At 36.9% G+C, this 15452-nt stretch overlaps 3 protein-coding genes across 7 annotated transcripts; 1 reads left to right on the forward strand and 2 right to left on the reverse strand.

The window, feature by feature from the left end:
* Positions 1 to 86: 86 nt before the first annotated feature.
* LOC103955673 (membrane-anchored ubiquitin-fold protein 1) lies at positions 87 to 3064 on the reverse strand. Its single transcript, XM_009367570.3, has 5 exons — positions 2765 to 3064; positions 2079 to 2293; positions 1095 to 1259; positions 416 to 510; positions 87 to 304 (listed from the first exon to the last, which is right to left on the reverse strand). The coding sequence occupies exons 2-4, from the start codon at positions 2209 to 2211 to the stop codon at positions 455 to 457; spliced, it is 354 nt and encodes a 117-aa protein (XP_009365845.1). The 5' UTR covers positions 2212 to 2293; positions 2765 to 3064; the 3' UTR covers positions 87 to 304; positions 416 to 454.
* A 2046-nt stretch (positions 3065 to 5110) lies between these two features.
* LOC103955675 lies at positions 5111 to 8136 on the forward strand. Of its 2 annotated transcripts, none has more exons than XM_009367575.3 (2): positions 5111 to 5304; positions 7292 to 8136. In XM_009367575.3, exon 2 carries the CDS (start codon positions 7326 to 7328, stop codon positions 7866 to 7868), a length of 543 nt encoding a protein of 180 aa, XP_009365850.2. In that variant the 5' UTR covers positions 5111 to 5304; positions 7292 to 7325; the 3' UTR covers positions 7869 to 8136. The 2 variants fall into 2 exon arrangements, with proteins under 2 accessions (XP_009365850.2, XP_048433940.1); XM_048577983.1 differs by lacking the exon at positions 5111 to 5304 and adding an exon at positions 5333 to 5499.
* Positions 8137 to 10905: 2769 nt separating this feature from the next.
* Positions 10906 to 15229, reverse strand: LOC103955674 (probable galacturonosyltransferase 14). Of its 4 annotated transcripts, none has more exons than XM_009367573.3 (6): positions 14590 to 15228; positions 13652 to 13707; positions 13346 to 13501; positions 12624 to 13214; positions 12159 to 12461; positions 10906 to 11896 (listed from the first exon to the last, which is right to left on the reverse strand). In XM_009367573.3, exons 1-6 carry the CDS (start codon positions 14774 to 14776, stop codon positions 11612 to 11614), a joined length of 1578 nt encoding a protein of 525 aa, XP_009365848.2. In that variant the 5' UTR covers positions 14777 to 15228; the 3' UTR covers positions 10906 to 11611. The 4 variants fall into 4 exon arrangements, with proteins under 4 accessions (XP_009365848.2, XP_009365847.2, XP_048433943.1 ...); XM_009367572.3 differs by having other exon boundaries at positions 14566 to 15226; XM_048577986.1 differs by lacking the exon at positions 13346 to 13501 and having other exon boundaries at positions 14590 to 15229.
* Between the last annotated feature and the right edge of the window lie 223 nt (positions 15230 to 15452).

The following is a 15452-nucleotide window of genomic DNA, read 5'->3' on the forward strand; positions in this document are numbered from 1 at the left end:
CATAACGCCACACGGTGGCAACCCCCCTCAAGAGCTTTGGCGATTCCTTGTTAACAATATGATTTCCAAGATGGTACGGTTGAAAATTATACATGGTGAATGAAACAGATTCGATTGTAAAATGTGAATACAGATGCAGCACAAGAACTTTTTACATAAAAATCTTAGATATGATTATGAATGCGTGATGTAGCATAGTCCGACGGACTTAACAGAAAATAAAGTATGACATTTAACAACACGCCAGCATAATTCCAACGGAGTTGAATCTATCAGCAATTTTACCAACTTCATTGTGTTTTACCTATAGTAAAAGATGAAGAGAGAGAGATAATGTAAAGGTGGATTCGATAAGATATAGAAGAGGCACAAAAGAAAAGCGATGAAAGAGATAGCAGTATACGCATACACTTACCTAAAAATGATGTTATCGCCGCTATCTGAGATGCAAAAGTTATAATATAACACAAATGCACTTGTTCTGCTTCGGTTCATTCATCAGTTTTTTTTCTGTTACAGTTAAAAGGTACACATTAAATTTTAAATCATGTCGAAAGCATATAAGCGAAACAATCTCTTCTAGTCATGGCAGGTGGTTAAGACAACGCAGCACTTTTTCGGTGTTTTTCCTATTCAAAAGGTGGCTAATAACAAAAGTGCAGGCTTAACAAACATTAGTGAGAACGTTACACGCTTGCAAAGCTCAAAATAATCTATCAAATCTTGTCTTTTCCATTTCCGCCAGATACATTTTCGTAATCAAATATGGATAGGAGAAAACTGGGCACCATAGAAAAGTGATAATATCGTACAAAAGGGGAAATAAATGAATATTAATAGACGAAAAATTAAAGAAACTGCTTAGTTAGGAAAACAGATGACCCCCCACCCCACTTCTGGAAAGAAGCATGTGCTGTTCAAAACAGAAGAACCATGTTTATTTTTTCACTTCTAAGTTGTTGCCAAAAGGGGGGGGGGAAATGACAGAGATTATCTTCTTTGAGACATTGGCTAGAAGCAAAAGGAAAAATTCTTTATACACTATACACAAAACTTTGGTAATAGTTTTGTAAATCTCGTAAATATAGTCGTACCTTTCTCCTGTGAAGGTGGCTGAACAATGACATGCATAGTTGTAACTCCACCAGGGACGTCACATAATGGACTCCGGCACTCAGCAACTGTTCTGTTGTTCTCCAGTACTCTTCCTGCACTTATTAGCTTGACATCTTTAACAGTCCTTGGTCCATTATCCTTATCTGGTAAAAACAATCGTATTGTGGTTAAAGGTCAAATAAATTAATCAAGTTACAGAAGTTCATCATGCATGGGAAAAAAAATTACAAATTAGAGCAGTCTTATGATGGTAATTGAGAACGATTAAAGAGCATGACAAAAATGTGAGATTCGAAGATTTCATAGTGCCATTGCTTCATCTTCTAATACTCCTATGTTGTGCCCCATATTACAGTTAGCTTGTCTGTAATCGAAAATCATTTCAGCTTAATCACTTTAAGCACATTCGAAAAGGCTGCCTATAAAAGGAATGGTATATGACATCAATCGCTCGCCCATGTAACAATAGCAGCCCTCGAGTGCTTTTAATCATGCGCATATGAGCCATAAATGGAATTGAAATTTAAAACAACCTTGATTTCCCAACGATTAACTTGTCACCCTCAAATTCCCCAAAGAGGGTATGCTAATATTTGGTTACGAATCACTAAAAAAGCTTAAATCATGCAGTTATATTTGACTGAAATAACAAAAAAGCATGCTTATCGCCTATTATTCTTTTTCAAATGAAATAACAAGTTCACAGTATGTTCATAAGACTATCTCATAGTAAATTGTTCATCAGAGGCCGGTCCGGTTAAGGTATCACTTCACAGAAAATTCTAAGACAGAATAGAGTTATGAACTATGATCCAACATCAACCAATTCAAATTCCATCCCGCAACTGTTGCATACAACCTTTCTGAGTGCTGAAGACTGATTATTTTGCAATCAAACACCAAAACATCAAAGAACTAACTTTTCCTTTTGTTTTTAACAAAAAAAATAAAGAAGAACCAACCTTTAGGCCATTGAGCAAGAATGCTTTCCTTCAAGTTTACAACAGTGGTAGCAGCAGGAAAGCTTTTGGGGCCAATATCTGATCCATCGGTCAACCGAAACTTGATCTCCAATTGATCTTGCACCCCTGCCATCTCCAACGATTTCAAAACTTCAAAGGTTTTTTATTCTACTTCTTCAAATGGATTGAAAATCCCAGCAGTTTCTTGGGCTTTTCTGCAAGCAAGCATCACACCAGATTCTTAAATTGGTCAACAAGAAAATATACAAGGAAACTAAATAAACTACACAAATTGCAGCAATCTTCAAGTGGAAAGTAATTCAAAAAGCTTCCTATTTTACAGCATGGAAAATCATTAGCAGCTGTGGTTTAGCTGTCAGCATCCATCAATCCAGCTAAAAGCTTCAAATGGGTGCTGATTAAATCCAAAAAACTTTAAAAATTCTCAACTGGGTCGTCTCCAAAGTCCAAAAAACCCACAAAACACAGCAAAAAAGTAGAGAAAATGGAAGAACTTTGATGGGTTTTTGCTCACTCGGCTAAAAAAACTGATCAAATGGGTGCTGATTGAATCCCAAACAAATTAAAAAAAATCCCAATTGGGTCGTCTCCAAAGTCTTAAAAAAATCACAAACCAAAACAAAACAGTAGAAAAAATGGAAGAACTTTGATGGGTTTTTGCTTACTTGGCTGCAAAACTGATCCGGTTTCTTCTTATTTTTGCAGAGTCGATGAGTGGTGGTTCAGAACTACAAGCGGAAGAAGTGGAACGGGAGTTTATTGGATTTAACTAATAGAGAGGGAAGTCAGAGAGGAAGAAGAGATCAAATAAGAAGAAGTTCCCGGAGGCAAACGAGGGTGTTTCGGAGTTTTCAAAGTCTTCTAAGTCGTGGTCAATGACTCCATTACCTTGCTCCTTGAATTCTCCTATGGCCATGAAAATGGACACATTTTTCTCTCTTTTTAAAGTGTCACCCCTTGGCTTTTGCGAACTTCCGCTTCTTCCAATGTCTTTTTATTTCTTTTCCATTTTTCAAAAAAGAGAAAAAATCGGCTGGTGATGGTTTGGTCTCGTCAGTTCACATTTTGAGCTATCAAAAAGACTCATAAATGTATTTTAGCCTCCTTTAATTATTATCGTGTAGTTCATCAACGTCAGAAAATTAAACTCAGAACGTGTTGTGAGGATTCGGTCACAGTAACATCTTAAATATAAGAATATTTCTTTCATGTAGCCTTTGGTATTGTTCATGAATCATGAATCACAACCCAAATATAACGTTCTTTCACCCAACTCTCTTTTAAGTGCATTTTCACAAAGAAATCACATTTAATAAGGACACAATTCAAATGGATCGTAATTGATTTATATCGTAATAGAGAACAATCTTCCATTAATTACAAATTAGCATTAGAAGAATTTTTTATCCTGAAAATAATATACCAATAATATGAAAAAATTAAATTAAAAAATAGTAAGGTGCCGAGCAGAATGGATTGGTGGCCCAAAAATTAATGGGAGTGTAGTGGGGGTATGGTCGTTATCTCAAACTGTGCCGATGGAGTTATGATTTTGAAGTCATCTCTCATTCTATTTCCATGTCAACACGCGAGCTGATATGCCTGCTTGATGGCTGATGACTGAGGATGAGGTGATGGAGAACAAGACATTACTGTTCTTAACATTCACATTCCTCCTTTTGACAATTTGGCCGCCTTTGAACGTGCGTGAGTGATTTCTGACCATTGATAAAATGTTAGTTTCACATGAATCAAACACGCGCATGAATAATTTCTCTGCTGATAAAAGGTCAATGTACATTGTTCACGCACTTAGAGGTGGATGCACACTAAGACCTAGGTGGTCCCTGGAGCACTCAGAGTTTAGCAAATATAAGTGTGAAAGTCTTCCGAACACCCTCCGAATATTATGTACATGTTCATTGTATCTACCAAGTGGTTGCTGTAATACTTGCTCGACATATCTCGATAAGTTGTCTAGATAACACTCGATAAATTCTTTCAATATCATTTATCAAGTGTTCGCCGAAATGCCTTCAATGAATAAACTGAAATTTTTTGCGCGCTCCAGTATGTTACTATCTAAAAAACTTGGACATATAATCTTGAGACCACCCAAAATTCTAACCTTGGATCCGCCACTACACACATGTAAATGATTTCTAATCGTTGATAAGAGGTAAATTCCACATTTAGTGAAGGATCTGAATTTGAAGCTGCATGTGTCATGACTCATATATGCGTTTTTGTATATGGTTTTTGGGCAGGTGGGTAGTTAAACCATGACATGTATGTATGTCCAAGAAGTTTTCAGAATCTTCCATTTAAATTGTTAGGCTTTGGAATAATCCATTCATTATTTATACAATTAAAAACTGAGTGCCACTAATTCATCGTTAATCATGCACTTAAAAAACTAATTGAAAAAAAAAAGATTTGTATTTATATACGAAAACAAAATGCCAAAAGGGTCTAATCAAATGTGGGCCAAATTAATTAATTAGAAATGTACACATTCAATTAGGTCTTTGAATCAAATTCTTTATCTGATCATATTCACTTCTCAAATCTCAGCATCCTCACTTCATTGAGACTCCTTGTTATGCTAGGATTCGACTTTCCTATCAATCCGTCTCATACTAGGACTCAGCCGATCCTAAGCGAACGGCCCATAATAACTAGAAATTGCGATGATTCTAGAATCATACTGCCAGGCTGAGAACAATTCCTAACTCGGCCCACACCAATATTTTGGGCCTAAACAGTTACTTAATTTAATTTAATGTTGTTTCATGTTATTTAGTTTAATTTAATGTTGTTTAATGATTTAGGAAGTTATAGAAAAAAAAATTAAAAGCAAAAATTAAAATAAAAAAAAACTTTGACGTTAGCAACTAACCGTTGCATTCAAACTGTGGCCCTGCCCGAGGCTGAATGGCTGGGTTGGGCCAATCAGTTGGCTTTTGACTCTTTTATGTCCCGTAGAGCCCACGAGCTTTTGGCCCGGAGATCGGTTGGAGACGATTTTCGGAACTCTACAATTCCTTCCCAAAACTTTGACGCGTACTTACAATTCCGCCACACTTTCTTCCTCTCCGCGAAGACTGTTGTTTCACCGACGCCCATATCCAGCAGAAGAAAGTGCGGCCCAAAGCGCCTATAGAGCGCCCTTCGTCGTATTGTCTTCCTCCAGAGGCACAGCCAGGTTCCCCTTCTCCTTCTTTCTTCTTTTCGCAGATCAATCTTTCGTTGAATTAGGGTTTTTTTTTCACAGTTCGTTCTGGGATCGTATTTTTAGGGTTATGCATATTTGGCCTGCAAGCTGTTTGATTAAATGCCTCAAAAAAGCATCTGACGAATCAGTTTGGTTTTCTTTTTTTGGCTCTTTCGTCTGTTGAAGGTTCTGTTAGTTTAGTTTTTAATTGCTTTTTGTATAATTGTGGGTAATGTTGTGGCAATTTTTTACATGAATTTGATGCTGCGGAGATTTGGGGTTGATATGTATATACTAGGGCTGTTGTTTCCACTGCCATTGTTTATGAAATTTTCGGGGCTGTGACTTGTGAGTTTTCATGATCTTCAGAGTTGAAATATAGTTGCTTTTAGGACCCTTGAGGCTTACCGAAATTGTGGTCTCAGATTTCACTTCTTGACTAGTATTAAGCATTACTCCATATTAGTGTGTGGGGTTTTTCGAATCATTAATTCTCTTAGGAAACAGGTGAATGTAGACCGCTATTTTCCTTATTCAGGAGGAAATGCAGAGACTGGCTTTGTAAGTATGCATATTAATGCGACCTGAATTCAGTTGAACAAAGTGATACGGTCCGCCTTATTTTATCCGTGTTTTACTTCCTGAGTCTGAAACTAACACGGTTACAGATTAGGGAGTTTTAAATCCACTGGTTACACATTATGGAATAATAATTCTCCCAAAAGATTGTGATGGAAAGTTTAACTGTCAAGATTTGTTCTCTATTGTATTGTTGTCTTCAATACTTGCGTGTTATTACATGTCAAGTCTAATTATTGCACTTGTCATAGATATATTTGCGCAAGCTTTACTGTTTGTGCTTGTAACATTAGGCCTGGAAAATGTGAAAAGAAAGAAAAAGGTTAACAAGATATCAGATGGTTTGTTCTGTTTGAGATGTGTATAATTTTTTTTTCTTTGTCTCGGTTGCACTTATAGATTAACTTAAGTGGATGTCCTTATTTGCGTGGATAAGGTGTGTAATCCTTGTGATGGGTTTCTTTTCCATTCGTAACTTTGTGTTGATTTAAACCCCCCAAATGAGTTTAATGTTATCAGAACTTGAGGTTGAATATCTTCTATATGTAAATAAGATACCTTTCTCAAAGAGTCTTTTCAAACTCTGGGAAGACTGTGTAGTATGTATTCTCTATATTGGCAATAAACAGTTGAAGTAAACCTTGTCTGCTGGAAGGTGTATGAACTAAGACCCCACAACTTAGGCTTGCTTAGAGTTTCGGGAGATGGGATTTTCTTCAATATCCAAGGAAATCCATTGTATGTTTCATATATTATAATGCATCTGTCTGACCAATGAAGCTCTAACCATTAAAACCCAGCAACAGAATTCATATTTTACTTTTTGAATAGGCTTTATTTTCTTGAACTTGATCTTGAATTTCAAATTTCAATATTAGTTACGCATGCAGCATAATTTGTGAAAATTAAGAGATTCATTGAACCACAATGGTACAGTTGTACATTGGAACTTTAGTAAGTTTATAGTCATTTTCTTTGGTGTTTGATAATAATGTGTATGCACACCTGGCTGTTGAATTTCATCCAAGAATGGGGCTGAGGATCCTCAATTACTAGTATCCTACTGCAATTGTCGGTAGCATGCATGAGGTGAAGGGAATTACACCACTATAAAATATACTGTTTGTTTATCTTTCAAACAACTAAAAATTTTCGACTGATGAAATCACCGGCTGGCTGACCAACCCAGATATACATAGGATTTGAAACAATATAGGGGTAGTGTTCCACATTTGAAATTTCAAGAATGCGAGAATTGTTGGTTTCCTTTTCTATTTCTGACAGAAATCCTCTCTCAAAGTCAAGAGTTTGTTGCTGCAATGTTTTACAGTTATTGTCTCTCTTTCGATAGTCATTTTATTTAGGTTCTAATCAGGCACAATTGCTTTAATATTTCCAGCCTTCAAGGTATCTTATCAGGGAACCATTCCATTATGGACAATTTTAGTATTCAGATTAGCTCCAATCTGGTTAAAAAGCTTGCTGAGGATGCTGAGAAGTCAAAGAGGAAACCTAGAAGAACTAAAAAGGTACCAAGAGAGCCTCTGCATCCCCAAGCAAAGACAACACAGAAGCAGGGTTCTGATGACTCTAAAACACTCAAAGGACCTAGTGCCAAAGCATGGCCTCTTCAGTCTCCTCTATTCGTGCCTGTAACCCCTCCTCCTTCACAGTCACCCTATGCAGAGCTTGATGCCATCAGATCTGTTCTGCAAGAAAGCGAGAGGGTTGTGGAGCAGTTGCAGAAACAGGACGAGAAAATGCTGCAGGAAGTGACACAAAAAGCAAAGGAACTTCGTGATAAGGAGTTCAAGCTTCCATTCCAGAAGCCTATGCCCTGCTCAAATGAAAAGGATGCTTGCTTGTCTTGCTACAAGGAGCATGCCGGCAACCCTCTGAAATGTGCCGGCGTTGTAAAAACATTTGAAAATTGTGCTCGCCGAATTAGGCAGGAAGTGGGTACAGCAGAGAAGTAATGAAAGAGATTTTCAGGTCATGTACTCGAGGGGAAGCCGGTTTCCAAGATTTTTGGTAGTACAAAATAAACCAAACACTATTGATTGTCCTCGTTATTGGACTGTTTGCTGTGGTCTTATACTGTTGAAACTGCTGAGTCTTTAACCTTACATGCCGAAACTGCTTCAAAATTCTCGAGTCTGAGTGAAATGTTAACTGTTGTAGACATGTCTATCACAAAGTTACGAGTTTCTGTAATCAAATCAAGCATTCTTCCCCGTGCTAAAATCGTGTGAAAAGTTGATTGCATCTTGTTATTTACAAGGTTCTAAAGGATGATAGGTGCTAGTTGGGTAACAGGTTGAAGTTTAGCGCCTAGGCTGGGGCGTAGGCAAGCTAGGCGGATTTGAGTAAATTTTTTAGGTATCGTATGAATAAGTGTGTGCTTATAATTAAAAAATACATAATTTTATTGGAATACATAAACTGTAAAATGACGTATAGATTACTAAAGTATTAGAACATAATGAAAACGTGGTGAACAAGTATATAATGTGTGTTCTTCTAAGTGTTCAAAAAGTCTCTTATAGTTTATTAAAAAAATAAAATGCAAAATGAAAGTTATCTATTTTCTGTCTAAGTGGGAGTCGCAACATAGGTGCGTGGGTAGGCGAGTTCGGATGGGTTAGGTGGAAGCCTAGGTAGTCTAGGTGGACGCCTAAGCAGGCCTAGACGTCATTTCTTAATTTTCAAATGCCTAGGAACTAATTGGAGCAGTGGCTAGCCGTCTAGGTGGAGTTAGGCGGGGAATTTTAGAACAATGGTTATTGAACAACGTGCTTTTTAGCCAAAATGTTTCATGAGATTTGAAATCGATAGAAGTAGTCGTGAGTTTGTCCACCATCAATCATATTGGTCTTTCCATGAAAAATCTCCATTAAATAACGAAAAATGACAAAAATACCTTCAATTTTTGTTAAATCATTTTGACCCATTGTTAATTAAATTCAGGGTATTTTTATCATTTTGGTTTTTATTTAACAGAAATTTTCATAAAATAACCAAAATGATTGATGGTGGACAAACTCAGGGACCATTCTATCGATTTCAATCTCAAAGAATAAATTAAGGAATTATGCAAATCTCAAAGACTATTTTAACTAAAAAAGTGCTCATCTATCGTATATTCTTACATCAACTAATTTAGTCATATTAACTTGCACGCGCGTGAGCGACTCATCATGGCATTTTCTTGGTACCGTTTGGTACGTGGGACGAGACGGAACAGAGTGGGATAAGACGTTCCGTCCCACGTTTGGTGCGCCTAAAACAGGTGGAATGAGCTTTTCCACGGGACGAGTTTTGAGTGAATTTTTGTTCCACCTCACCCCCCTGGAACGACTCGTTCCACATCCGTGGAACACAAATTATAACATCTCCGTCTCCTTCTTCTTCCTTCTTGTTTCCATCCGATGGCATCTTTACTCCAGCTCTGTTCCGTTCCGTCTTGTCCCGTCCCGTCCCGTCCCATTCCGTTCCGTCTTGTCCGGTCTACATACCAAACGATACCTTATGAGACGTAGCAAGAGTAGGATGAAATCCATTATTCAGAGCTACTCAATCACCTTTCCGAAAACCCATTAGGTGTTGGTGCCCTACTCAACCTTGTGCGATTTCGTGCTTTCTTCCACTTTTTTCGTCATGATTACAAAGAGTGACAACATGCTTAAGATACAAGTAGGTGGATGAAGAGTGGATTTGGAAAATGGAAGTTGTTAACCTATGATGACGTTAAATTGCATTAAATTTATCCGTCTAATTTATTCATCATTTAATGATGTGTCAGACTATAATTTATTCATCATTTAATGATGTGTTCGAATGCATTTTTGTCTTAATTAAACAGTAAATAATGGGAATAAAATTAGGTTGCTTATTGTACGGCTTAACCGAATTTCCCCTCTCTTTAGTGTAAAAATATCGATATACTAAAAAAAAAAAAATAATAATAATAATGGGAACAAAAAAAAAATCCTATCAAGCATAGTATTAAAAGTAGACCTGACAATTTCTTACATGGGTTGTTAACACGACACGTAAACGACAGGAAAATAAAGGATTTTGGGTCGACAGATAACTAATCGGGTCATTTTCGGGTTAAATGATAAGAACCTGTTAATAACGGACCTTTAACATGTTTACAAGAGGATGATACGCGAGTAATCCGTTTCAACACATTAAGAAAAATATTATTTTGATGATTTTAATTTTTTAAACTAATAAAAAAACTTACTATAAAATACAATAGCCAAGTGTATATGTATATATTGTATATCAAATATGTATTATTGTATAAATTTAAAAAATTTAAGTTGTATTTAATTTTTTTTTTATAGTATACTATAGGCAAATAGTGAGATTAAAAAATTATAAAAAACACGAAAAATAAAATATCAAGTAATTTAAAAATAATAAACATGCATTAAAAAATTATAATAATTAATCTACAAGGGCACAAGATAATGGGTTTCTTGTCATCATCAACTTAGAACATTCAACTTGTACGAATCTTTAATTAGAAAATACAAAACGATTTTAAAGATTCTCTTAATCATGGGATTAAGATTTGATGCATTCCACGAGTGCCACGCCAAACACGGACCAGGATCCTCTCCTAATCTAAGGATGAGGATTCTCATGACCAAGGAATGTGGACCGTTGGATGAAAGCTACAAACAGGGGTCCTTTTAAAGTTATAATAATTATAACCGTTGAATTTTCATCCAACGGCTCACATCCCTTGGTCATGAGGATCCTCATCCGCCAAACACAACGAAACACATCGTTTCTGTGGCAGTACAAGAAAACGCCGGCCAACAGCCGTCCGGCGTCTACATTTAAATAAATTAATATGACCTGTGGAAAATGTACACGTTTTTGACGATTGCCGGAGTTGAACCAACCCTCCTAGGGTTTTATACTCATCGATCAATCTTCCATATGACATAAGAGAAAACTTGTAAAGCAAGAAATTAGAAATGTCATAGACACGAACAATAGAATCCGGGAAAAAGAATTTATGTGCACATTTTAAATGTCTCTGGTGAACAGTACATAAACAAATACTGATATCGATATACCTAAAAACAGCTCCCCAATTCAATGGGACCTGTAACAGAGCAATCCCCATGTCCTACTCCTAAAGTTCAACATCATGATATCAAATGAAAAGAGGGGAAGATATGGGTACTAACAAAAATGAAGACGACAAAAGATTTTTCGGAAGGAAAAAAAATGAAGCGAAAAGAAGAACATATCTGGGCTAATGGGAGAGCCTCACAAAAGGCCTGTCCTAGCCTTTCCCTTCCCTACACCAACCAGTATGATGCTATTGACATACGCCACCTTGTCATCTGAATTTCACTTTATTCTGATATCTGTGCTAAGAAATCAAGCATAACCCCCGCCACGAAGACCAATAATATTATCCTTTCTCCGAACCAAAAAATGAGGACAGATTGCTATGTTACAGAATGAAAGAATGAATCTCATGCTGTGATAATGATGATGCTGGTTGTTGTCTGCAGAATTTCAGGGGATGAAATGGATTTCGGAACTGGGAAGTTCCACCCCAATGGTGAATTCTCTGCTTGTCTTCTCAAATAGATCTCGAAAAAATTCGAGCTGCAAAAAAACTTCATGAATACCATATAATCGCGTTGCTTTGTGTCCTGTCTCCCGTTTGAGCTCCCCTAGACGATCGCTATGAGTCCAAGATGTGGCAGCTCCTTACAAAGTCATTCGAGTAGTTGACATACTTGGTCCAAAATGGCCGAAGATGCTCAAAGCCAATCTGCAACCATGGTTTTGACTGACCATTATAGTGTATCACTGCGGCCCTTGACACAGACTCGATATTGGTGTTATTTTGATAACCCAACCCAAGCATGTGCCACCTTGGGTCAATTGCGTGAACATGACCTCTAAATGCAATTAAAGCGGGTGGTAGGGTCCCAAGCCTCCACATTGTTAGATTTGACTTCAGATTCTGCAAAGGAAAAGCAATTAAAGTAAATTAAAACAATGCACAAGTTACGTGCTAAGAACTGACTTCCAAGAAAAAGTAAAATGCAGTTGAAGATGATTTCGAAGAAAATGAAACCAATAAAAATAACCAGCGTTGCAGATGTATTCTACATCAGAAGTAGAACCTTGCTGACAGAGCCAAGTTTACCAGATTTATCATTCTACCAGAATAAAAAAGATGAACAGAACCCTAAGTAAGGGAAGCTCTATTGGTTCGATTATACCTCTTTTAGCCAGGAATGGTAAGTCTCTCTAATATTTGTTTTTCTCCAGGCACTGAGATCAAAAATATTCATCCCATAAGCCCATGCACATTCTTCAGGGTCCAAATTCTTTGATACGAGGGGATGAGAAAAATTGAAGTAGTTCCTGAATCGCTTGGACATCACCCAATCGTCTTCACCTTTACAAGTTTCGACAGCTCCATTGACCTTTCCTCCAAGGTCAATTTCCCAAAGTGGTGATAAATCTTGCTGAATCACAACATCATCGTCCAGGAAAACCACCTTGTCAAGGTTGGGAAATAGCTGTCACAATATACAGATGATCAGGAAACACACTTCGAAATAATACAGTAAAAGAAAATCATATAAAATTTATCATATAAATATAGAAAACCATATCCAAAAAGATAAAGAATTGCAAGAGTACCATCGACTGAATGTTTCCAACCTAAAGAAGAGAGTTACCTCAGGAATATATATCCGGAGATGGTTGAGTAAGGATATGTATTTCGGACTTCTAGCCTGCAATTTTGATGCAAATGTCCGCGGAGTTGTATCACTAAGATTGGCCCCTGCAATATGATTCCCATGGTAATAATTCCTGATACCATTTTGGTTTTCTACAGCTTCAAGGACTGGAACATTTTCTCTTGTTAACCAATCAAACTGGTGCACACCTTTCACTTCAACAATAGCAGGGAAGACAGGGTTGAGTGCAAACCATGAGTGCATACCAGCGTAGGTTTTCTTGTCAGTAATGACATGAAAGACTATCTTTTCAGGTTGTCGAGATGACTGGACAGCAGAAGCAACAACAACTGAAGCAGCTAGAATGTTATCAGTGGATAGAATAAAGTGGTGATAAGAGTTGTCAGAGAGCAATGGCAGTAACTCTGGAGGAGGCAATTGTTTACGTGCATGAGCATTGGATGAATATTCATCAGTCAAACGCATAGACAGACAGTAAATGCCCTTGGGTACAGAACTTGCTGCAAAGTGTTTGTTCATCAATTCTGAAAACTTAGACTCTCTGATTTCCCTTTCAAAATTCTCCATCTACACAAAAAAATAACATTATTTTTAAGGTGCTAACAGTTACCAAGGGTTTTCTCCAAAATATAAGCACCACATGAAACATGACCCAGAGCACCTTTTTTTATATTAATTTTTTATAAGTCATAACTTACCATTGCTCTTAACATGAAAGCAAAGGTCCTTGCATCATACTGATTGTTCTTCATTTCGGAAACAAGTTGATTAAATGAATCTGGAAGCTTTAGACCAGCTGGGATTTCTTCAGTGTTCACTTGGTTTAGAACCTTGTAAAAGTCTCTAACCAGTCTCTGGTGTGCCATCACCACAACCACAAAGATCCAGCTCAGATAATCATACATTAAACTTGCTGACCGAAATCAAAACTTAAATACAATGTTGGTTGATGTAACCTCAGGGAAAAAAAATAATTATAGCAACTGGAGAGAAAAGTTATTTACCCCTGAATCATCAACCCTACCCAGAAGCCTTGGTCCCAAGCGCCTACCTAAACAGTCTGAAGCACAAGAGTAAAGCAACAATAGTCACAAATCCAATATCAAAGTGTTAGAGAAAAGCATGGGTCCATGACCAAAGAAACGTGTCGATAATATAAGCAGGCATAGAAAGCAAACACAAAGTTACTATATAGATTGATAGGGATAAAATTAGAGAACTGGTGTTAGGCCTACATTTCAAAATAAAGGTTGAATTACCAGAGATCACCTAGCCTATTCCTAAATCCTTGAACACATTAAATAGAACAGTAAGCATAGAATCATTTCTGTGCATTTGATCTGCTAAACTAAGCAGTAAATCTTCTTACTTATCAAATTCGAATTTTTAGATTAAACAAATAGTTAGCTTAGATGGAACAATGGATATCCATAAACCAATAATTGATTTGACAATAGTCATAACACATCTGAAATCTTAATGCATATTCAACCAATCAACACAATGAAACCAATGAACAATTTGATCCACCTCAAATCTCACCAAAAATATATGATATAGTACAGAACTACATAAACAAGCCAACCCAATGGCATTGAATTCCAATACTAACAGATTTCCAAACAGGAATGGATAGGTGGAGACCCATCAATCAAAATTTGATTTGATTAGATTTAGATTTTGATGCGAATCAAAACGGTACCAGTTAACACAACCATTCAATCGGTTTGATACAATCAAGCCAGCATTGACAATAACAATCAAATGGGCAAGTCAAGATCCACCAATAACTATCATAGCAATTAATCACAAACAAAACCAGAAAAAAAAAAAATCAATTGAGATTGCGATATCAACTGGGAAATTGGAAAAACAAATAAAAAGGTAAATCAAATTAAAAATAAAATAAAAAGAGTACCAAATGAGGAGCACTTGTTGACACCTTCAAGAGTAACAACAGCAGTGAGAATGAAGACGAAAGGCAATAAGAAAGCGAGGATTAGAATGGTGTGGAAAACCGTTCGATAAGAGATGTGGCGAGCTCCGACCTTGATCTTCATCAAGTCAATAAACCCATTGCTGCTCGAGATCGTTATGCTTCTCATACTAGGCGAGAAGTGAAGCTGCATCGTCGTCTATGCAGCCCCTCCTTCGTATTCTTCTGCAACTCAATAGCACCGCCCGAACCACCGCCACTCAATGCCGTCTCCGCCCATGCCCACCTCACCATTAGATCCAAACCCACCAAACCCAGTTCCAAATCGCCAACCACAATGAGATTCGACGCTGCCCAACTCAGATCTGCCTCTTCTTCTGCTCAAATCTTTGCTCTTTCTTCTGGGTCTTCGCGAAGACCGCATTGGAGATTCGATGAAATCGCAAAATGAGCAATCTTTCCTTCCTTTACCCCCTTTTTGGATTAATTAATTTCAGATTTCAACCAAGGGTTTCTGGGTCGGGAAGCATGGATCAAGAGAGAGAGAGAGAGTAGAGAGAGAGAGGGAGGGAGGGAATGGGAGGAGAGAGAAAAAAAATTGGGTTTTTTTGGTTGTGCAAAAGCTTTCCTTCCGAGTTTGTGAGGACGTCTTTGATTGGTCGATCAGTCGGATCTAATTTCGTTTTCCCGGAAAATAATAAACTAATAACTAAAAACTAATTAACAAATTAATAACTAAATTAACATATTAAATTATTAATAACTAAATTAACATATTAATAACTAATTAACAAGTTAATAACGAATTAATTTGTTAATTAAGATTTTAATTTAATTTCTTAATTTTATGAGAGTGTATTCAATTGAAA

Source organism: the organism of the source record quoted next, unplaced genomic scaffold (assembly GCF_019419815.1).
Source record: "Pyrus x bretschneideri cultivar Hongxiangsu unplaced genomic scaffold, Pyrus_bretschneideri_v1 Contig12, whole genome shotgun sequence".
Classification (NCBI taxonomy): domain Eukaryota; kingdom Viridiplantae; phylum Streptophyta; class Magnoliopsida; order Rosales; family Rosaceae; genus Pyrus; species Pyrus x bretschneideri.